This window comes from Chenopodium album, chromosome 22, assembly GCF_948465745.1.
Source record: "Chenopodium album chromosome 22, dcCheAlbu1.1, whole genome shotgun sequence".
NCBI lineage: Eukaryota > Viridiplantae > Streptophyta > Magnoliopsida > Caryophyllales > Amaranthaceae > Chenopodium > Chenopodium album.
Genome location: NC_137855.1, coordinates 3,031,253 through 3,052,625, shown reverse-complemented (window position 1 = coordinate 3,052,625; position 21,373 = coordinate 3,031,253). Strand labels below are relative to the sequence as shown.

The window sequence follows — 21,373 nt, the reverse complement described above, 5'->3', positions numbered from 1 at the left end:
TCACGGCATGGCCTGATCTATAAATAGAAAAGTGACCAACTTTGAACCATTGGACACATAGAAAACCAATCTTAAACGGCTAAAGATATATCAAGACGCTCTCTTATGAAAGTCTACGATGAATTCCCTCTATGTCACGTGGCCGAAATCCCAAAATCTCTCAATCCACAAGGCCACAATCATCAATAACCCCTTAAAAAACATTCATAAGTCTTCCCTCAGGTACCCTGCCATTTTTTCCAGCCATAAAAATAATCTCATTAAAGTCTCCAAACATGATACGTGGTATTGAACTCTCGAACTTCAAACAAGACATCAAAAACCTAGTGAGATTTTTATTTTCATGCTCAGGCCACCCATACACCCCTATAGCTCTCCACATTAGATTATATTAATTGTTATGATTACAAGTGGGAGTTGTGACTTGTTCTCAAACCTTCTAAACCCTTCCAAAAACCCTCACAAATCACAACTCCCACGTATCCAAATCAAATTATTCTCAACCAACTCCCAAAACGACGAGCATTAACCAACTTCACCTCAATCCGACGCCGTTTCGAACCTCTTTTAGCTACTTCTCCAAGAACCTTCTTCAACCTTGAGACAATTTCTTCCTTCTTCCTCAATTCATCAACCGCCATTTCTTTCTCTCTCTAGATTTCTCCATCACAAACCACTGAAAATGTCGCTAACTAGGGTTTTTGGAAGAGCTTCGAGAACTACGCTTTCCCAATGTCGGGCCTACTTTCTCTCTCCTCCTCCTCTTCATCAACTCAATTCCCCTTTTTCTGTTCTATGTAATCGATTTCACTCTCTTACCAACGTTTCCAGCAAGGTAGTTTACCGCCATTTTTGATGATTTTTTTTGTTAATTGTTCTAGCTATAATCAGGTTTCAATTTGTTCAGCAGGGTTTTGCTAGGGTTTAAGGAATTACCTTAGATTCTTTGAATTTCAACTTAGTTAATTGTTATTTGTATGCATATTTTTTTAATTATGAATTTCTGGGGCAAGAATATTGTCTTAAAATGCCAATTTGAAATTTTAGAACTGATATCTTATTCTGCGATCAGTGATTTAAGGGATTTGGAGTAAAATTTTTGATGTTCTAACTCTTATTTTGCCTTTTTCGCCTGGAAATTTTATGCTTGTTGCTCCATATAGTTGGTTTTTGATTGGGAAGTTTAAGGCTTTAGTTGTTATTTATCAATTTGGAGCAAAATTTCAATTGATTAGATTAAGTAATGTACTTCGTATTGTTTAGGATATGCTGATTGATTAGGAAATCTCTAAATAGCAAATCGTTAGCTAATACTTCATCCATCCCTCTTTATTAGGCTATATTTGGGTAGAGGTCATGTTGGTGATATTCTTTCTATGTGTCTTAAATGTTTTTGATAACAAGCTACTTACTCTAATATTATGGATCAAGTCTATAAATAAAGTAAGAGAACCGCGCTCTATATGAGAATTTTCATAATTTAACTAGAAGATATGCGGCCTAAATGTGGCCTATTAAAGTGGGACGGAGGGAGTAATAGTTAGGCTTTGTTAGGTTCAATATTAGTAAAGGAAAAGAAGAGAAAAGAAGGGAGGGGAAAAAAGGAAGGGAAAGAAAAGAAATATTATCTTCCAATGTTTGGGTTAATGAAAGGAAACGAAGGGAAGAGAAAGGAAAATTGATTTACAATTTTTAATTTTCTATTTACAGTCGAATTCCTCCAATGGGAGGAAAGGAAAGCTAAAAAATTATAAAGAGGCTTTCCTCCCACTTCCTTTCCTTTCCTGTAAATTCTCGTGTCATTTAGCAAACCAAACATCAGAATATATTTAAATCTTTTCCCTTCTTTCCTTTTCTAGCCAAATCCCTTCAATTAAAAGGGACTTAATGCACTAGGCAAAGTTAAAATATAAGGGTAAGTGATTAGAATTTAACTTTCATCTCTTTATCTTGCTCTTGTTAAGTGTCGGGGCTAGTAGGTTGCCAAATAATGATGGATATTAATTTGTGGCTTGTATTGTAGGCCGTAATCTGATGGGTGTTTGTGCATTTAGCAAGGGAAGTTTAGTGTCATTGTCCATGGTACCCTCATGTTTTATAAGAATACTTATATTTCATCACCACCCATTACTCTTTAGAAGGGGTATTGAGTGGTAGTGGAAAATTATCAAGAGAAACTTGTTGGGGACAGAGTTGCATCACCATAAACAATGATATGGGACTTCTCTTGCAAAAAATATGCTACCCATTACCATTACCCTATTTCCCCCTTTTTTTCATGATCATATATTCTTTTGTGACCGGGATTTTGGGATCCGATCCTTTATTTTATTGACAAATTATTTTTCTTTTTTGTTGACATTCTGACTTTTGTTGCTACCTAGTAGTGAATAATCTAGTGGAGTTGCTGAGTTGATAATTCTTTGATCAAACTTGGCTACTAGTATCATGGATTTGGGCGTTTTAAGCGTAGGCTATTACTTGGGAGGGGAAAACATAGTTAAACATTAAGGTCATAAGGATATAATGTTTACTAGGGAAATTGAAAATTTTCCTGCTAATTGGTGCCTAGACTAATAGTTTATTTCTTTGCTATTTAGGGAAAATATTCCCCAGAAGGTAGTGAATAATCTAGTTGGGTTGCTGCAGTGATTCTTTTTCAGCCAAATTTGGTTTTAATGTTATAGATTTGCTAGTAACACACTACATTCTTAGCTTACCCTCTGCTTTACTTCTTGTTCTTCAATGTAAGTTTGTGCGCCTTTTGATGAGCATAATCATGTAAGGATTAGAATGACCTTTGTTCTCTTCCTTGCCCCTACGTCTTTTACGGTATTAAGTGTATTCCAGAAGATGGGTACTTGTGTTTTGGATTTCTTACAGGGTTGATAGCTGGATTTTGGCTAGACTTTGTAGGATTGAAAACTCAAACATGAGTGATTACATGTTCAAAATGAGAGTGATTTTAGATTAGCTGCTTAAATTTGTCTTCAGTTATTTGCCAAAGTATTTTCTACTCCCTTGTTTTTTGCCATCAGTTGAAGTATTGAGCATCTGACAATGCCTCCTAAAGTGGAAATTGTTGTTTCTCTTAAGATGTCTTACCTTGTTAAGAATTTTAATGCCTTTCATCACCATTCATACATCTATAATATAACTGTAGATTGCATTTTTGGGGAATTCATTGTGGAGACGTGACTACTAACTGTGTTCCAGTCTTTCTTGTTTCAAAATTTTGTATATTACTAAAGTAACAATACATTCTTTACTACTGAATTCAACATGAGAGCTTTTAAGTTTTTGAAATCTCTTAAAAATGGTTTTTCTCAATCATCATTAAAATCTGTGGTGGCCTGTAGAGTTGTATACTTGTAGATTATGCTCATATGGTGCTGCCATGAGAATTGGATTTTAGGTGCCATGTATGATCGTAGTGCTACTGCTATCTGATTCAGTGATTTGTACATGTGAAGTCTGCTTCTCCTATTTCTGACACCATTGTAGCTAGTTTTAAAAGTGAGAATTGAGAGGTTTAAACCTTTATGTCTGATATGGACCTCTCTAAACGCAAATTGAAGGTGAATTTGCACATATACCTTTTTGTTTTTTTTTTTGAAATGCATGGTAATCTTTTCTTTGGCTCTCTATATAAATTTTAATTACGAAATAAAGCTATTTGGTATGTTTTGGCTAGGCATCTCCTTTGCATAATGGACTATGTAGTATTGTTGCTTTCCCACCTCGTGGAATGTCAACCACTGCATCTCCTGAACAAGAGCAGGGGATACCTGCTGAGAAAGGAGATAATGGTGGTGCTGATGGTGCAAAGCAATCAGGTGAGGGATTTAATGCAGACAGTGAGACTTCTGCACAAAGTCAGGACAAAGGTTCTACTTCAGAATCACCACCTACGTCTCAGTCTGTCAAAAGACGGAGTCGAGGCACTAAAAGAACTGCCTTTTCTGATTCAGATTCCGAGGAAGACATGGATGACCTTTCCAAAGAAGATCTGGTAAAACTTGTGCTGGAGAAGGAGAAAACCCTGGAGAACAAACAAAAAGAGTTTGCTGAATTTAAAGACAAATTTCTTCGTAGTTATGCCGAATTAGAGAATTTGATGGAAAGAACACGACGCGATGCAGAAAACTCAAAGAAATTTGCAGTGCAGGTTTGTGTCTATGATTCGGATACTTCATTTCCTCTAGTAGCACTTCTGAAACACTTTGTGACTCATTGTGTGTTCATACTGCAGAGTTTTGCAAAGAATCTACTAGATGTTGCAGACAACCTTGGCAGAGCAGCTTCTGTTACCAGAGAGAGTGTCAATAAAATCGATGTCTCTCAGGATAATGTTGGAGCAATGCCACTTTTGAAAACCCTGCTGGAAGGTGTAGAAATGACAGAAAAGCAGCTTGCAGAGGTAATATTTCCAACATACACTTAATTTATTGTAGTCACCACCTAGTTATTTGAATTTTATTCTATGATTTCCACCTCCCCTCACCCCCCTATCATCTTAGTTTAAATTTTACCTGTGTACTCGTAATTTTTATAATGCTTAGTTATTTGTTGAATGTACTGATATCATGTTTCTCCTTTTGCCACATATAGTTTTGGTAAATCTGATCTTGATCACATGATTGTATGAATTCAATTAATTTTGGTGTCCACTTCACTTGTACATATTATATTCTTGCTAAGAGAGCATTATTTTCAGGTTTTCAGAAAAGCTGGTGTTGAGAAATATGAATCTATCGATGAGCAATTTGATCCTAACAGGCATAATGCTGTATTTCAAGTTCCTGACAATTCTAAGCCTCCTGGTACTGTTGCTGTTGTCCTCAAGGTAATGTCCAGTGCTGTGATCTAGAAATAATTTAAGAACGTTAGTTGATGTGATGTAATTCCTTGGTTCTTAGGAAGTAATACATTTATCTCCTATCTGTATCAGCTTGCCTTGATTATCTGTGAAGTAACTTATTTTTGGCATATGCAGGCGGGCTACACGCTTAACGACAGGATCATACGACCAGCTGAAGTTGGTGTTACAATTGCTGTAGAAAATAATGAGGCCAACTCTTGAAGCTCAGAATATCTCAGCCGAGCCCCTTCATTATACTTGAGAATTTTGTCAATGCTTGCGATTGTCTAATATTACAACACTTTTCTGACTGTAGGTTAGCATAGTTGCCTCCGTGGTACTATTTTTTGTCTCCTTCCCTTGAAATTTGTTGCAATTACAACATAAATGAGCTTCAAAGCAACATTTTAGCTCTACTTTGTAATTTATGAAGTGATCGCAGGTTAAGTTTACTGGTGACTTTCAGGATAATCTTCAGGATGTTGAGTCAATTGGGTGAAAAGGTCAATTATTTGAACCTAATTAAGGTCAATTATTATCACCAAAAGTTAGCAGGGGCTCCAATTTACCCCTAACATAACTCTAATTTCATTTCTTCATCTCTCTTCATCTACTGTACTGTACTTGAGATGAGAGAACTTTAACTACGATTATGAAGAATTTTGATAATTACTCCATACAAGATAAGCGTATATGTGTGAGATCTTATTAAGTTTTCTTTCTTTTAAAATATCAGATTTTAGTACTTTCAAATAATGCGTAAGTGAAAAATCAGTACTTAAATATATCAATTGAAAACCGTACAAAATGACAACTGAGCCAAATAAAATGAAACGAACAGAGAACATAATACCTGAACCATTCAAAAAAGTAAAAAAAAAAAAACAGAGTACATAATAGCATAATACTGTACTTTGAATACCAATAGGATTTTTCGTAAGTCAAAAATTCATATTATAAGTTTGATAATTGGGGAAAATGATGGACATAAAAATTTATAAAACAAGTTTTCTAACTATAGACTCCAATTTGATCCAATATTAACTTACAAATTACAGTATGGATATGGTTCAATGCAATATAATTCAAAACTTTCTCCGTTTTCTTTTAGTCGCAACAAAGAGAATTATTTATGACATATAATAAATTCATTTATTACAACTAAAAAAAATGTTAACAGTACTGTACTCGTAATAAGAATAGTGATTTATATATAGCCCATATTTTCTGTACTGTACTCGTGTTTTCGAGTTCGTTAGAGCGCAAAAATACTGTCTCTCTATATCCTCTTTCCTATTCTGGTGATCCTATATATCATCAAATTCGCTGTTATTGATGGTAATTCTTCTTCATCAGTCCCAAATTATGCTATGAACTTCTTAATTTCCTGCGTAATTTCGTTCAAATTCACTTTTTGCAGCTGATTTCACCTTACATTCGAAGAAACTTAAACGCCAGGAAATCGAAGATAAGGTAATTGTTTGTTATCAATTGGATTGTGAATTTGTATTGTGAATTTTTAAGATTAGTGTAATTTTGATTGGATTCCATTGTTTAGGTTGTTTGGATTACTGGAGCTAGCCGCGGAATTGGTATGTGATCAATTTTGATTTATTTGATTGATATTCATCAAAATTTGGAGTATTAATTTATTTGAAGTATGTTAAATTGATGTGAATGAATTGAATAACAAGTTTGAACTCTTGAATTGTTGATATTGTATTAGTTTGTTTATTGTGGTTCCAGATTGGAGTGGAATTGATTGATCACAAACTCTAGAATGATTTTATCTCACTCGAAATAATCTGCAACAATGCCAAAAATCTTTCTATGTATGACTAGTATGAGCAACTATTTGGGTTAAAATATCATATGAGTATCAACTGTTAGCTTATTCCATTAGTTGTTATGGATTGATTGTTCATTGTTATGTTATAAAGTTTACCCATAATTCCATTAGTTGTTATTGGAATGATTGTTCATTGTTATGTTATAAAGTTTACTGGCACGGGAGGAGGATACCATCTGGTTTGGGATTTTAGTTCGTGAGTTCATTGCTTGAGTTGTAGTATAACACTAGGTTGCTTGTTATAGAACGACTCGCTTTGTATTACTTTATTCTCTTTAAATGGGTTTTGTAACTTCAAAGTACTCTCCTTAGATCACGGCACATTTTGGTCGTATCTCCAACAATTGCTGCCCTAATCTGAAATAAATATTTTACCATTCTCCATGAGAAAGAGGAGGATAGGAAAATGTAAAGGCCCTAATATCCATCTCCAATGTGATTTTGAAGGGGAGGTTCTTGCTAAACAGTTTGCAAGCTTAGGGGCGAAACTTATATTGTCTGCACGAAATGAAGCTGAATTGGAGCGCGTCAAAAGCCAACTTAGCGGTATATTTCTTACATTTATTTTGTGGTATCAATATATATGAACTTATTATATATGTTCTATCAGCTCTTTTAATTCTGTTTTAGGTAAGCATGCCCCAAACGAGGTCAAGATTTTACCTCTTGATTTGGCATCTGGAGAGGAATCCCTTGAGGAGGCTGTAGAAAAAGCAGAAGCCTTCTTCCCCGGTATTGGTGTTGATTATATGATTCACAATGCTGCCTATGAACGTCCTGTATGTAATTGTTGGCGTTGATACTTGAAATTGTCTTGTATATGCTTTTGAAATTGAGGTATCTCAGATAAATGAGTATATATATGCTAAGTCAATATCATTTTCGAAACTAGTATGGATGATTGATAATGACTTAGCTAAATTCTCAATTTGTAAAAATAGTAACTTTTATATTCAATTAAAGCTCTATCTAGAAAACACCACATAGTGTTCTGTATAGCTTGAAAAAGTGTATTGTGTGAACCTACCTTTTCTCAATATGATAATTAGAAGATAATGCTGAAGGGTAGATTTTATTCTGTAACTATCAGACTACCCCATCACCCCTTAGAATACAGTATTTACCGTATGCTACTTTGTAATACAGAATTTATATATGCCCTTATATATTTCATTTTATCTATAACTATGGTTTGGTTAAATCTTTGCAGAAAGCTGCAGCTATAGATGTTACAGAAGAAAGCCTTAAGGTATTTTTGGTCAAAAATATCACGAACAATCACAAGCTTCCCAGTTAAAAACACATTGCTTCAAATAGTTCACTGTCATTTGGATATCTTTGTTTTACAGAACTAACAGAACTGATTTTTATGTTTATAAGTATAGGCTACATTCGATGTAAATGTTTTTGGGACAATATCTTTGACCAGGTTACTTGCTCCCTACATGCTGAAGAGGGGGAAGGGTCATTTTGTGGTGGTATGTACCTTAAAACTTTTATTATAATTTAAGGGTGGTACGTTACTTTCAAATCTCTCTAGGGGAGAGGTGTTAGTGTACTAATCTGATTAATTTACATCTGCTAGATGAGTAGTGCTGCTGGGAAGACACCTGCACCAGGTCAAGCCATGTATTGTGCTTCTAAATTTGCATTGAATGGGTACTTCCATTGCTTGCGCTCAGAGGCACGTCACTCTTCCTCAATTTAAAATCCACAGTTTATATATTCAACCCCCAGAACTTTTGTCCTTTTTCCTGTTTTTCCCCCAAATGGTACATACTATTGAGATGTTCTGATTATAGACTATTGCATTATCTCAATTTCTGAAGAACTTATATTTGTCTGGTTATGCATATGCAGCTATTTCAGAAAGGAATCAAGGTAACTGTTGTTTGCCCTGGTCCAATAGAGACATCAACAACTGTTTCTACTGAGGTCAGTGCTATTGTTCACTCTATGGTGCATTATATCATCATATTATAGTTTGTTCTTTATTTTGATGATTCTCTTTGTTACTGTTTTCTGTCGCTAATATATTTAATTCCGTAATGAAAAAAGGTATGAAACTTGCGTATTAAAAAAATAAACATTAATTTAAATCTAATAAGACCCCATTTATATATTTTTCCCTTATATATTAGCGTACATATAAGGTCAAATGTTGGTCAAATTAGACAATCCGATAGATCAGGAAGAAAATGAGTTCGGATTAGATAGAGGCAAAAATTACGTGAACTAAACATAGCCTAAATCACCACAAGATGGATGGAACTATTGATCATACCTAATATGCTTGATGTGAGAATCAATTTATAATTTGTATTTTCTCTTACTGCTACAAGGCCTACAGCGAAACAATGGCTGTGCCAGTGTGCCACCCCCACAAGGCAGCCAGACAAATTAGTTAATCACTTTATTGGTCTCTGTTCTTGTTTACAGATTGGTGAATTTGCACACTGATTAATGCTTTGTTGACTAACCTTTCTTTTTTTCCCCAAGCATTTTTTAAATAAAAAAATTGATACAGTTAGCTATCATTAAATCATTTGAAGTCACCTTGATCCTATTTCAAAGACTTTCACGATTATGTGTTCATGTGTTATCACCTAGCTTTGAATTTCCTGGTTCTAACTTCTAAGTGGTCGCAGAAGCGTCTCTCTGCTGAAAGGTGTGCTAAACTCACAATAATTGCTGCTAGTCATGGTCTGAAGGAAGTTTGGATATCATATCAAGTAAGTTATTTTTTCTGTTTTCATTGAGCTTGGGTTGTCAGTTATACAAGATGTGAATAGTAATCATTTGTGTAGCTGTGTTTATCTTTACAAAGAATTGTTGTACTGGATACTTTATTGTCCTTGGATACTTATCAAATGTTGAAATCCCCTAATCAGGTAGATAAAGGTGGCCTTTTGCCTGACTCAATACCATTCAGTGTCGCATGACCCACCTCCTCCTCTCTAGGGGGTCCCTATAGAACAGTGGATTTAGGTTGAAGGGTTATTCGTTTGACACGTGATAGATGGATCTAAATGTCTCTTGAAAGAGGAGACTCATTGAGTCATAGAAGATAAAATGTGTTCCAATGGGGCGAAATGGTTTCACTTGCAGTTTTTGAGTGCAATATACATGCAGCTGGCGCCTTGGAAGGCAATCATGTGTCTGGTTTGAGGTGGAAGACTGGAAACTAATAGTAAGAAACTAAGATTCTTAGAATACACATGCATCCAGACCTTACTATACTCTTATCATCTATTTTGGATCTACACTGAGCACCTTCGACCTGTATAGTACATATGTATCTTTTCTTTGCAAGAAGACATAATTTTGCTTTTACACAATAGATAACATGCTTTTTATTGATGTCACTCATGTTTCTTCCTCACTTCAATTAATTAAACCTTTGTTCATCTGTTTGCCTTGCATGCTAAGTTTTCCTTTACTTTTTCAGCCCGTGCTTGGAGTAATGTATTTGGTGCAGTACATGCCAACAATTGGCTTTTGGCTCATGGATAAGGTATTGCTTTTTTCATTTTATGTCATTGGTTTCTCACATTGTCTTTTCTTTGTGTGGTCGCCTATCATCTGCCATGACACTTTAGATGAGATGATGGCTCAGTTGCTGGATGAGGTTTATATTTTGCGTAACTGCTATGATTAAACTTTATGACTCCCCCACTCTAACACTATGATTTGTTTAATATTTTTAAAATTAAAGTGCAACATACCTAATGTTTAGTCTCCCTACCTCAAAACAATGAGTGGATTTTCAGCTTGGTCCAATATTCAAAGGTTCCAATTGTCACTCTTTTAGGCATTCGCATATTTTGACTTGTTAGAATTACAGCTGCAGGCCTTGCATGTCAAAAAGTGGATCATTTCAACGCTTGAAACTATAATATCTTATGTTTTCTGTTTGCATGTGGGATATTAGCAGGTGTGCATGTCATGCACTTGTAGATGTTGTAATAGAGATGATTCATAGCAATTGATTTAGTTTCTTTTCTACTCACAATGACTTGACTTAGCGTCTCTTTTTGGAGGCCGAGGACCCAGGACTTTTTATTTTCTTCCTTTCCCCTCTCCCCATTTCATGCTGCTATTTCCTAATTGCTGATCTGGCAATTTTGTCATTGCAAGATTGGTGCAAGACGAGTAGAAGCGACTGAAAAAAAGGAGAATATATATTCATTGGGATTGCTGTTTGGCAAGTCAAAGAAGGAATGAGTTTTTTGATTGAATCTGCAGGACAGCACCGTCTTTTGCTGGGGCTGCAAGAAAGAGAGGAATCAGGTTTTGGACTTGTTTATGTTGATTCAGTGTCAAAACATATGTTGGAACACTTTGGTTTCATGTACTGATGTACTTAACCAGTATCTCCATGTAATTTGTAAAGTAGACTTGAATGTCTGCATTAGCACTTCGTTGATACACATGGTACATGGCCTTGATAAGTTGGCCAATTGGCCATGCACTTATGTTAGGTTTATGAAACTCTGTATCGTGTCTGCAAGTATGATATAATTGAATCTCAAGACGGCCAACTAGTGTATCTGCATTGTTGGGATGGATGCTTACCTAAAGAGACTTCATATAAACTTGCTGTGCAATTTTGGGTGGCTGCCTAATTCGGTATTTTTTAGGGCAGTCTGAGGTTATGGGACTGGTGCACAACCATTTTATTCATTTGGAGGGTTGGAGATGATACATGTGGGTTTGCTACGGCGTCTTTTTTATTTTTTCAAATAATATTGTTCAGACAACCTTAGTGTCTCTAGTGGGAATTAAACCCTCAACTTCAGAAAGGTATAATCCTTACCACTAGACCAAGCAAAGTAATCAATGTATCATACAATTGTATCACTTGTACATATTAGTTCACCAATTAATAAATCGTTGTCTAATTGTCTTGGATAATATGACGGAGTATCTTACAAATAATACATTTCTACCTAGTGTATCAATTATTTACTCCTAACAATTTTTTATATGTATATTTACTAATGAATCAATGGATGACATTAAGTAAAAACTTTAAAACCAAATTTCTTACTCTAATTAAATTATCCCTCAAAAATAAAAAAATCAAAATTTTGTGTAAAAAAAAAATCAAAATTAAACTAAAAACTCTATAGCAATTTTTATTACTTACATCATTAAAAGCAATTTTAAAAGGTCACTTTTTTTTATGGTGGAATTTTACCATAAGAGATTTTACAAATACCTCGAGAAATTTATACACCAAATTTACTGAAACTTCCAAATTTCATATTCCGTATTTCAGAATTTTCCCGTCGTCCCAAATCTCCAAACCCTAGAAGACGAAAATTCAAGCTTATGAAAATAATTCAAGCCCTAAACACTCAAACCCATCTTCGAAACCCTAATAAAACTTCAATCTTCACACGAAATTTCCTAATTTCCCCCCAATTTGAAAATTAGGGTCATATTTCAGTGAAATAATGGACGAAAAAGTGGCAAAATGGATACTAGAATTCCTCTTGCGAAAACCAATTGACGAGATGATCATCAATGGCGTACTCTCAAGTCTTCCTTTCTCCAACAAAGATTGTCGCTTGAAGAAGACGATACTTCTGCGAAAAATCGAATCAGAGTCTTCAAATGGTTCAGTGTCCGAGAAGCTTCTAGAATTGCTTGAATTCATCGAGGAATTGAATCACAGAGCGGGTAAAACGGCGTCGGATTTGATGAAAAAGGCGTATTGCGCGGTTGCAGTGGATTGTACGGTGAGATTTTTGGAGGAAACTGTGGAGGAAAATGGGAAGTATTTTGAAGCAGTGGAGAGAATTTGGAGGAATAGGGTTTGTAAAATGGAGGGTTTATCGTCGGAGGAATCGAATCAGTGGTTGGCGGATATCGAAGCTGCGGTTTGGGATGCTGGAGTTTGTGAGAAGATTTTGATGAGGAATACTAGGAATGAGGCTTTGAAGGCTGTTAGAGGGTATTTGAAGGAAGCTTGGAAGTGTATGGGACCGACATTTCTTGAATTGGTGGCGTCCAAGTTTGGGTATGAGGTGGAGAAGCTCGGTTTTTGCGAGGATGGCGGTGGTGATGTCGTGGGTTTGGATAATCCGTGTCGCGAATTGGCTGCTAGTCAAGGTAGAATTTGTTTGATTTTGGCTAATTGTTGGTTTTTCTGGTTGTGTTATTGGTTTTTGGTGTTTAATTATGTATGTCAATTTATAATTATAGAGTAGCTTGTTTGATGAAGAGTTATTGTGCTCTACTATTTTAATCAGCAATGGCATTGCATAGATCATCAAATTAAAAGAAAAATGCCATATAAAGATCCGGTATTTGATCGAATGAAGTTTGCGATACTTCTGTTGAGAAATGAGGCAGCTTGAAGGTTTGCCAAATGCCTTTAGGAATCATTGACTCATAGTTGAATTCTGTTTTAGCACTCCATATTCCGTTAGAGTCAATTTAATGTGCCTACAGAAATTGGAGTTGAATACTCGAATGTATTCAACCTTTACCCTTGTGATAACAAATTCGGAGGGCGTTTTTTTCTAGTGACTCTTCATCGGTTTAATGTCCATAGTTGACTTTGTACTATATACGAACGGTGTTGTCCTATATAATTCAAAGTTCTGGTAATAGGTATTCTTCAATTGAAATAGGCAGAAAAGTGGAGTCCTAGTATTGTTTTGAAATATCCTTGAATGGTTATTGCACCTTTTTTTTTTTTTTTTTTTTTTTTATAATGGGGGTGAAAGGGAGTGGTACCTTATGACAATTCATGTAAGGCGACCCCAAATCATTTTGGGACTAAGGCTTTGATGATGTTGTTAATTGGATGAAAGGGATCAGTGATATGTTTCTACGTTTGATTCTATGGTACCTCTGACTGCCAATAGAAGTGTCGGTATTTACTCTTGATTTGTGAATACAATCAGGCCACCAGCATACTATATTGATTACAGAGAGAGAGGCATGAAGCACATTTGGCCTGAATGGGGCATAATCTGAATAATGGTATTGTACTATGAGGGAGTTTTCCGCCGTTAGATGTAATCATGTAAAGTTGATACATTTAATAGCCTTTAAGCCAACAAGGAGTAAATGTGAACACTACACATTATCGTGATTTGCCAGCTCTATGCTAATCAATTGGTAATTTTACTGGTTTTGTATCTGTTTGAGCTGTAGGTGCTAGTTTTCTTCTTCCTTGAATTGGTTTATATATATATATATATATATATATATATATATATATATATATTTTCTTTTTTTTCCTTGGGAGGAATGGTTTCCTTGCTTAATTATACTCTGTAATTGAAAATTGGTATCATATGATCATATTTTCAGAAAGACGAATCTGGTGTCTTGCAGAGCTCCTTAGATGCATTGTTAGTGCATATCTTCACTAGTTTTTCGCCCCTCTTTTTTTTTTTTTTTTTGGGTGGGGGGGAGGGGGGGGGGGGATTTAGCCGCATTATGACTTTGAAGCAGGCAGGTGCTCTGTAATTCTGTTTTAAGCTCATGTGCTTGTTGATTATTGATCTTGAGTTCTGCTAAGGACCTTTTGTTTACGTAGTTTTGAACAAAAGGTGAACTAAGATGGTTTTTCATCCAATGCACATGTTTCTGCAATCTTGTACTCTCTCTGTCCCAAAATTAAAAGAAAGTTTCATTTGGCTTTTGCACAAATTTTTAGGAAGGTGAATAAAATAAGAAGGTAGAGGGATTTGTTTGATTAAAGGTAAATATAAAAAAAAGATAACCAGGTTTGGTTGATTAAAAAGTGAATAAAAAAAAGTAAGATAGTGGGGTTTGGTTAATTAAATTTGAATAAAAATGGAAGATGATGGGGTTTGGTTGATTAAAAATAAATTGAATAATTAAATAGGTAAAGGTGAAATGGGATTTTGTAGGGATAGGATTTTGAGTGAAATGAAACTTTAATTTGGGGACGGAGATAGTAATACATTTTTCTTTTCCAACTTTGATTTCTGAAATCTTGTAAATTTTTCTCTTTGACTCTGATATAGGTTTCAGTATTAAATAATTTGTACTCTGTATTTGTTTTAGGTGGACTGCCTAAAGGTCAGACTTTAGTTCGGCGAAAACATGTTGCAGTGAAGACTAGACGTCCCAGAGGTGCAAAGATTTCTGAAGCTAATGAAGAAGCTGAATCTTCTATCAACGTGGTTAAGGATGTCCCGATCTGTGAATTGGAAAAAGTACAAGAAGCACTTCAATCCAATTCTTTGCAGCTGCATGCTACTGTGAGTGATTCTCATGCTGACGCTTCTCGAGCAGCTCATACTCTGTCATGTGAGGACAATGTTGTCCTGAACCACAAAACAGGCGAAGTACAAGAAGCACTTCAATCCAACTCCTTGCAGCAGCATGCTTCTGTGAGTGATTTTCGTGCTGGAGCTTCTCAAGCAGATCGTAATATGTCATGCAAGGACAATGATGTCCTGAACCACAAAACAGGCGAATTACAAGAACTTCAATCCAACTCCTTGCAGACACATGCTGCTGTGAGTGATTCTCGTGTTGATGTTCGAGTTTATAACTCGTCATCTACAAAGGCAACAGACAACATGAATGATGGGAATGCTATAAAAAAGCAGACGCAACCACCTGTTATACATGTAACACCTGAAGTGAGGAGAGTGCAAGAAGCTCTTAAAACCAGTTCCAGGGAGCTGCATGTGTCTGTGACAGATCCTCTTCCTAAAGCTCTTGAAATAGCTAAAAAAACCTTGCCTTGTACAAGTGCTGCAGGTAACCATGATACTGGTCATGCACCTGCTGTAGAAAATCATGACATGAACAATGATGCTGTGTTACCAAAGCAGACACAACCAGTAATCCATGCACCTAGAGAAACCACTGAGAATAATACCGAAAATGTAGAGAAGAAAGATAAGCTTACAGGAAATGCCCGAGGCAGTGAGACTCATACTCCAAAGGAACGGCCTAAACGTAAGTGTAGTTTAATGGAGCCCAATGGCACTAGTCATACATATGAATGGGATGATTCTGAAGATAATGTAGGCAGAGGTGGGTTACGCTTACCTCCTAGTCCAAAGAGGAGTAGGGTGTCTGCTTTGGATCCGTATGCGGAGAAAAAAATTTATGCAATGAGAGAAAGGAAGAAATGGACCCCAGAAGAAGAGGATAAATTGAGGGAAGCAGTAAAGAAATATGGTAGGAGTTGGGTAAGGATCAGGGATATATATGGTGACATATTTAAGGAAAGATCAAATGTAGACTTGAAAGATAAATGGCGGAACATGAGTAAAAGCTAGCTTTGATGATATTTGAGATCTGGCTTTTACATCTAACCCTTTGGGAGAATGCTTATGGCATCCACATCTGTAATCTTCCTGTTTTTGTTGTTAATATGTAATCATTTTGTTATGTATATGGTTTTGTACATGGAACAAATCCTTTTTTGTTGAAGTCCCTAACCAGTTTCTGAGAACTGAGAAGCTGTTGGTACCAATGTGGCAAGTATAAAGACTAATGTTAATAGTATATTTATTGTGGCAAGCCTGAAGCTTATTTTTCAGTTGTCATATTTCTCGAATGCTTTCTGTTCAATTAGATTTGGAGCTCGACTTTTGTACTCACAATTCTTCAGCCAAGTATATATTTTACTGTCTCTGTTTCCCCTAAATTACTGTCATCTATACTTTTTTTTTTTTTTTTGAACGGAAGAGGGGATTTTATTAATCTCCGCTAAGGTTAGCACGCACATAGAATGTTTTAATAAGCCTGTGCTTGTGTTAGATTTTAAAGTCTTGATTTGCTGCTATTGTATCCGTATCAGAAGTAAGAACTATCATTGTGTTTTCAGATTGCAATATTTCTACCTGATAGATTACGCAGTCTCAGGTTTGCTTCAACTTATTTTTTTATTCTACTGAGGTTGATTACCAAGAAAGCAGAGCTAAAACAAACAGAGTTCAAGCAAAAAGCAGAAAATATGAAACAAAAAACACAGCTAGGCTACGAAGGGACTAGACTAGGTAAAGCTACAACCCTAGCGTCCTCTTCTAAAATACTTTGTATCGGTTGTTATTGATAGTCTGGTATACTCTGTTATTGGCAGCTGGAATCTTCAGGATTTCTTTGTTGCTTAAGGGAACATGTTTTATGATCTTGGCTTTTAGATTTAACGCCGCATTCATGCATTAGCTCGCTTGTAGTTGATTTTTGATACAATTGTTATACCACAATGATCAAAGTAGTGCACCCTATGGGGTAATTGATTTGCGCAGGAGTTCAGCTTGTAAACTCTTGGTTGCTGCATTTTCTGCTGGACTGTTATCACTTGTCAATTGTGTTTGACAATGAATTATTACAGTATATATATAATCATAATCATTAAGTTCTGCATCCAACTACAAGTTCTTGTTATACAAAATTCATTATGTGACATCCTTGCTACCACAAATCAGCAAGTACACAAAATCATCTCTAACTACTTGTTGAAAGCATCTGAGTGTACTTATATTTCAAGTAAGACTTAATGAATGGATCTAAATCACCATCCATTACTGAGGTGATATCAGAAGTCTCGTAACTTGTACGCACATCTTTCACAAGCTTGTAAGGGTGGAATACATAATTCCGTATTTGCTGGCCCCACTCTGCCTTCACAGCATCTCCCCTGATCTGCTTGATCTCAGACGCCCTTTGCTCCTCAGCAATGACTAAAAGTTTGGCTTTCAATCGATTCAGAGCCTTTACTTTGTTTTGTATTTGGGATCTCTCCTCTGAACATTGCTCCAATAGTATTAGTATTTAAAATTAATGGATTTTTCAAGCAAATAAAAGGATACAGATACCTCATACATAGATATTCAGCAGTTATAGGCTTGTTGCTACAATTGTTGGGTTAATTTTGTTTTTTTGAGTCACCTACCAGTCGAGTCCAATTTAGCTTGATTAAGACTATTTTCTTTACCTATCATTTTCAAGGATGTTTAAGTTGGATTTATTTTGATTGCTACAGATCAGGCATATTTATCTTTGCAAGTAATAGAAATGACTACAAATAGCAAGAGGGTCATCTTTTTCGACATAATAGTTTGAAAGGAAGAATTTAACCTGAGCACCGGACCGCCACACCAGTGGGAATGTGAGTGATTCTAACAGCTGTTTCAACCTTATTTACATTTTGACCTCCTTTTCCACCAGCCCTAGTGAAACTTATTTCCAAATCTTCTTCAGGAATATCAACATTTAGTGACTCTTCTGGAAGAAGAGGCATGACTTCAACACCAGAAAAGCTAGTCTGCATGCAACATAGAAGTTCACTAATACAATGTTAAGTTCAGTGCATGAAAAATTGAAAAATTGTCTGCATAAAATATTAATGTTTACTCAGACAACACTCCAATACGTACGTTTAACAACAAATACTCCCTTTTTGGGTATATTTTGCTCTTTATGGACTTTTGCAGTCGAAATTTGTGAACTTTCACATTTGAGCCATCAAATCAAATATGGTATAAATTTAGGATGTATAAAACTCTTGACAAAATTTGTACTAAAGTTTTGAACAAAATAGTCATTGCTAACATATAGAGTCGAGAAGGAAAGTTCAATGTTTGATGCTATGGTCACAAAGACCATTAACTATCAAAGGCACAAACAATATGGGATGGAGAGAATATGATTATGTAATTAGTGTACTTGCAGTCTCCTTGAATGAAGAACAGAGATGTGAATAGGAAATATAACCTGCCGAAGACCCTTGGAATTAAAAGGTGACTGCCGCACAATACGATGTGTGCCCTTTTCTCCAGAAAGATAACCATAAGCATAACGACCGTCAACCTCAAGTGTTGCAGATTTAATCCCTGCTTCTTCTCCCAATGATTTATCAACCACTCTAGCCTTATACTTCTGTTTCTCCGCCCATCTCATATACATCCTGAGAAGCATATCAGCCCAATCCTGCACTGAAATACATCAAAGAATTTACAAAAGACTGGAATACGAAAACCTGGTCTAGCTTAATAAGTTAATATTATAATTGACTGATTATTTTTGTTTGACAGAGGAGAAAGTTCAAGTGTAATAAGTTGACTGGATTTGATTCACGATCTCTGCATTCAAGGACATAGTTCATGTGCAGAAATAAGTAGAAGGAAAAAGATGAATTACATAATTCACGAGCCAATTTAACATACTATAAAGCAATTCATCAATCAGTCATCTTTAATCGTAAGTATGTTACTGAACTTCCATACACTATTCCACGGGGGGGGGGGGGGGGGGGGGGGGGGGGGGGGGGGGGGGTTGGAACAGACAAAATAGGGAAGAAAAAGAAGAAAAAAAAAAGTGTAAAACCCAATATACAGAGAGGAAAAAAATGTGTTACACATTTAAAAGGATTAGCATACCTGAGCATCAGTCCCACCAGCACCAGCTGAGATAGTAATAACAGCACCCTCTTTGTCGTAAGGACCAGAAAGAAGCTCTGTCAACTCAAAACGATCAAGTGCTTTGTTCAACTCCTTAATAATGCCAGCGGCTTCTTGAAGAAGTGCAGTATCAGTAGAATCCATCTCTTCAGTAAGATTAACTATCGTTTCTGCCTCTTCAACCTGCAGGAAATAAATGAAACTAATACATCAGATAAAATCAGCAATACGTAAATAACATAACATGGTTGACATTTTGTATCTGTAGTATCAATGAGCCACGCAGCGTGATTCAACATATATGTAATTTTTTTCCAGGTGAAATCATCTCTTCAGACAGAAGGGCCAGCATTAATTGGTTTGTTTTGCAGACTAATACATGTAAGATTCCCTTGGATAAATTGTCTATTTGTCTTTTAGTTTCATAAGATTAGCTTCGCTTTAGTACTGAATGGATCAGGGAGAGAGGGAGTCGAGACCTGTGTTTGGAAATCTTTGAGAAGTTTAAGTTTATCTTTGACATCAGTGAGAGCCGAAAGAGTTTCTTGGGCCTTAGAACGGTCATCCCACAAAGTGCTATCAGCTGATTTGGACTCCAAGCCAGCAAGCTCTTTCTCCAAGTGTTGCAATCCAGCAGAGACTACAATCTCTTCCACACGTTTACTTGTATTTTCTACCTCTTTTCTTAACGTATAGAAATCTGCACGCAAAAGTAAATTAAGACAACAAACCATTGATGTTATTGAGGCGTGATACCATTTCCTTAACTCTTTTACCTCTACTTCTCTTTCCATTTCCTTCCCTCTTTTCCTCTATGAATTATATTCACACGAAGCTTTACATAATACCATAATTTATCTGGTTTACTTGGAATCTAAACCAATGATGTGCAATACCTACCTAGAGTTAACACAAGAAAATTCCAACTTATACATTAAGAGAGTATCTTAATTATAATTATAACAATGCCCATGATCAATGACTCAACGTTCCAAGCATTGTATCACAATTTCTTCTCCAACCTTTCCCCACAAATTCTAGTACAGAAAGCCCATTCAAAAGTCACCATTATGAACAAGAAAAAGGATCCAAACCTAAGAAAACGAAAATCATATAAAAATTCTTAAAGCTCTATGAGCTAAAATCAATTGAAAATATGTATGATTAAGTAAGGTATTAACGTTGCAAATATGATGGTGGAGGCATATGTACGAGTCTCACTGTGCATCCGTTGAACATCAAACCTTAAATCAAAGAACATGAAAACTAAATCCAATGAACAAAAGAGCTATAAACTATATGATGGTATGTTCATTGGAGTTTATGTTCTTTTGTTTTAGTCTTCTTGTTCAACGTGCCTTCGAAATCTACCAATGGGTCACAAGACTAACAACAATCACAAGCTTAACAGTTAAACTAATGATTCTATAATTTAGCTTATAAGAAATTGATCATAACATCAGATATATGTGACATACCTTGCATTGCCCACTCACTGGTTTCAGTGCCAACCTCAATGCTCAATTGACTATCTGGGGTTGCAAATTGAACTGCACCCAAATTCAAACATACACACACACAAAATAAACACATTTAGATAACATTATAACATCAAACAAAATAAAAGGCAGCAAATTCAGAGAATTAAGCAAAACCCCAACATAATTCAAACAATGAACAATAAAAAAAATCAGTCTGAATTATACATTTCTTATCAGTACCCATATTTATTACCGCCTACTAAACGAGCCGTAAAAATTACTACAACAACAGTAAATAGACAAAGCTTATGTGAAAAGGAAGCATCAACTAAAGAAATCAATACAAACCCACCAAAGCAATTCAATTTAAAAACTCAATCAAAGATAATACAATACATAAACATAGACAATTCAATTCAAAGAGCAAAAAAAAAAATAGAAAAACTTACCAAAAGAAGGAGGGAAGCGAGATGGCATAGAAAGGTATGATGAAAAAGAGAAGGTGGGGTTTTGGGGAAGAGAGAGAAAATGAGGAGAGAGAAAGGGAGAAGGAAGGTGGATAGAAAAAAGGGGCATTTTAATGGAGGTGGGTACTTTGAAATTTGTGCAGAAAATTTGCAGGGTTCCATCCATGGCTCTCACCACTTCAGCCAGGAAGAAAGAGAGGAGGAAGAAGAAGAGGGATAAATCATGGATAAGCTTTTTGTTGTGCTATTAGCCTATTATGCTTTAAACGACAACGTTTTGAGCTAAACATTTTTACCAATTG

At 35.7% G+C, this 21,373-nt stretch overlaps 4 protein-coding genes across 6 annotated transcripts; 3 read left to right on the top strand and 1 right to left on the bottom strand.

Annotated features, from left to right (window-relative positions):
* Nucleotides 1–597: 597 nt before the first annotated feature.
* On the top strand, nucleotides 598–5,262 carry LOC145604966 (grpE protein homolog 1, mitochondrial-like). 3 transcript variants are annotated; one of them, XM_081660962.1, is made up of 6 exons: nucleotides 600–835; nucleotides 3,695–3,887; nucleotides 3,972–4,168; nucleotides 4,253–4,420; nucleotides 4,718–4,846; nucleotides 4,997–5,262. In XM_081660962.1, exons 1-6 carry the CDS (start codon nucleotides 683–685, stop codon nucleotides 5,081–5,083), a joined length of 927 nt encoding a protein of 308 aa, XP_081517088.1. In that variant the 5' UTR covers nucleotides 600–682; the 3' UTR covers nucleotides 5,084–5,262. The 3 variants fall into 3 exon arrangements, with proteins under 3 accessions (XP_081517087.1, XP_081517088.1, XP_081517089.1); XM_081660963.1 differs by having other exon boundaries at nucleotides 601–835; nucleotides 3,695–3,836; XM_081660961.1 differs by having other exon boundaries at nucleotides 598–835; nucleotides 3,695–4,168.
* Nucleotides 5,263–5,668: 406 nt separating this feature from the next.
* On the top strand, nucleotides 5,669–11,503 carry LOC145606220 (uncharacterized). Its single transcript, XM_081662260.1, has 13 exons — nucleotides 5,669–5,731; nucleotides 6,121–6,199; nucleotides 6,282–6,334; nucleotides 6,420–6,453; nucleotides 7,158–7,256; nucleotides 7,341–7,489; nucleotides 7,921–7,959; nucleotides 8,096–8,188; nucleotides 8,296–8,394; nucleotides 8,571–8,645; nucleotides 9,359–9,442; nucleotides 10,159–10,224; nucleotides 10,848–11,503. Exons 1-13 carry the CDS (start codon nucleotides 5,669–5,671, stop codon nucleotides 10,932–10,934), a joined length of 1,020 nt encoding a protein of 339 aa, XP_081518386.1. The 3' UTR covers nucleotides 10,935–11,503.
* Nucleotides 11,504–11,962: 459 nt separating this feature from the next.
* On the top strand, nucleotides 11,963–16,250 carry LOC145606106 (uncharacterized). The gene is made up of 2 exons (XM_081662161.1): nucleotides 11,963–12,827; nucleotides 14,763–16,250. Exons 1-2 carry the CDS (start codon nucleotides 12,170–12,172, stop codon nucleotides 15,992–15,994), a joined length of 1,890 nt encoding a protein of 629 aa, XP_081518287.1. The 5' UTR covers nucleotides 11,963–12,169; the 3' UTR covers nucleotides 15,995–16,250.
* A 722-nt stretch (nucleotides 16,251–16,972) lies between these two features.
* LOC145605720 (peptide chain release factor PrfB1, chloroplastic-like) lies at nucleotides 16,973–21,303 on the bottom strand. Its single transcript, XM_081661792.1, has 7 exons — nucleotides 21,054–21,303; nucleotides 20,602–20,673; nucleotides 19,603–19,823; nucleotides 19,103–19,306; nucleotides 18,438–18,653; nucleotides 17,802–17,988; nucleotides 16,973–17,467 (listed from the first exon to the last, which is right to left on the bottom strand). The coding sequence occupies exons 1-7, from the start codon at nucleotides 21,235–21,237 to the stop codon at nucleotides 17,169–17,171; spliced, it is 1,383 nt and encodes a 460-aa protein (XP_081517918.1). The 5' UTR covers nucleotides 21,238–21,303; the 3' UTR covers nucleotides 16,973–17,168.
* Nucleotides 21,304–21,373: the final 70 nt, after the last annotated feature.

Excerpts from the sequence above, each read along its gene's own strand:
- LOC145604966 (XM_081660961.1), top strand. The coding sequence starts at position 683 with ATGTCGCTAACTAGGGTTTTTGGAAGAGCTTCGAGAACTACGCTTTCC. Across the intron at positions 836-3,694 it reads TTACCAACGTTTCCAGCAAG|GCATCTCCTTTGCATAATGG; the intron begins GTAGTTTACCGC and ends TGTTTTGGCTAG. Across the intron at positions 4,847-4,996 it reads CTGTTGCTGTTGTCCTCAAG|GCGGGCTACACGCTTAACGA; the intron begins GTAATGTCCAGT and ends TGGCATATGCAG.
- LOC145606220 (XM_081662260.1), top strand. The coding sequence starts at position 5,669 with ATGACAACTGAGCCAAATAAAATGAAACGAACAGAGAACATAATACCT. Across the intron at positions 6,200-6,281 it reads CAAATTCGCTGTTATTGATG|CTGATTTCACCTTACATTCG; the intron begins GTAATTCTTCTT and ends CACTTTTTGCAG. Across the intron at positions 9,443-10,158 it reads AAGTTTGGATATCATATCAA|CCCGTGCTTGGAGTAATGTA; the intron begins GTAAGTTATTTT and ends TTACTTTTTCAG.
- LOC145606106 (XM_081662161.1), top strand. The coding sequence starts at position 12,170 with ATGGACGAAAAAGTGGCAAAATGGATACTAGAATTCCTCTTGCGAAAA. Across the intron at positions 12,828-14,762 it reads CGAATTGGCTGCTAGTCAAG|GTGGACTGCCTAAAGGTCAG; the intron begins GTAGAATTTGTT and ends TATTTGTTTTAG.
- LOC145605720 (XM_081661792.1), bottom strand. The coding sequence starts at position 21,237 with ATGGATGGAACCCTGCAAATTTTCTGCACAAATTTCAAAGTACCCACC. Across the intron at positions 20,674-21,053 it reads TCGCTTCCCTCCTTCTTTTG|TTCAATTTGCAACCCCAGAT; the intron begins GTAAGTTTTTCT and ends ATTTGGGTGCAG. Across the intron at positions 17,989-18,437 it reads ATTCCAAGGGTCTTCGGCAG|ACTAGCTTTTCTGGTGTTGA; the intron begins GTTATATTTCCT and ends TGTTGCATGCAG.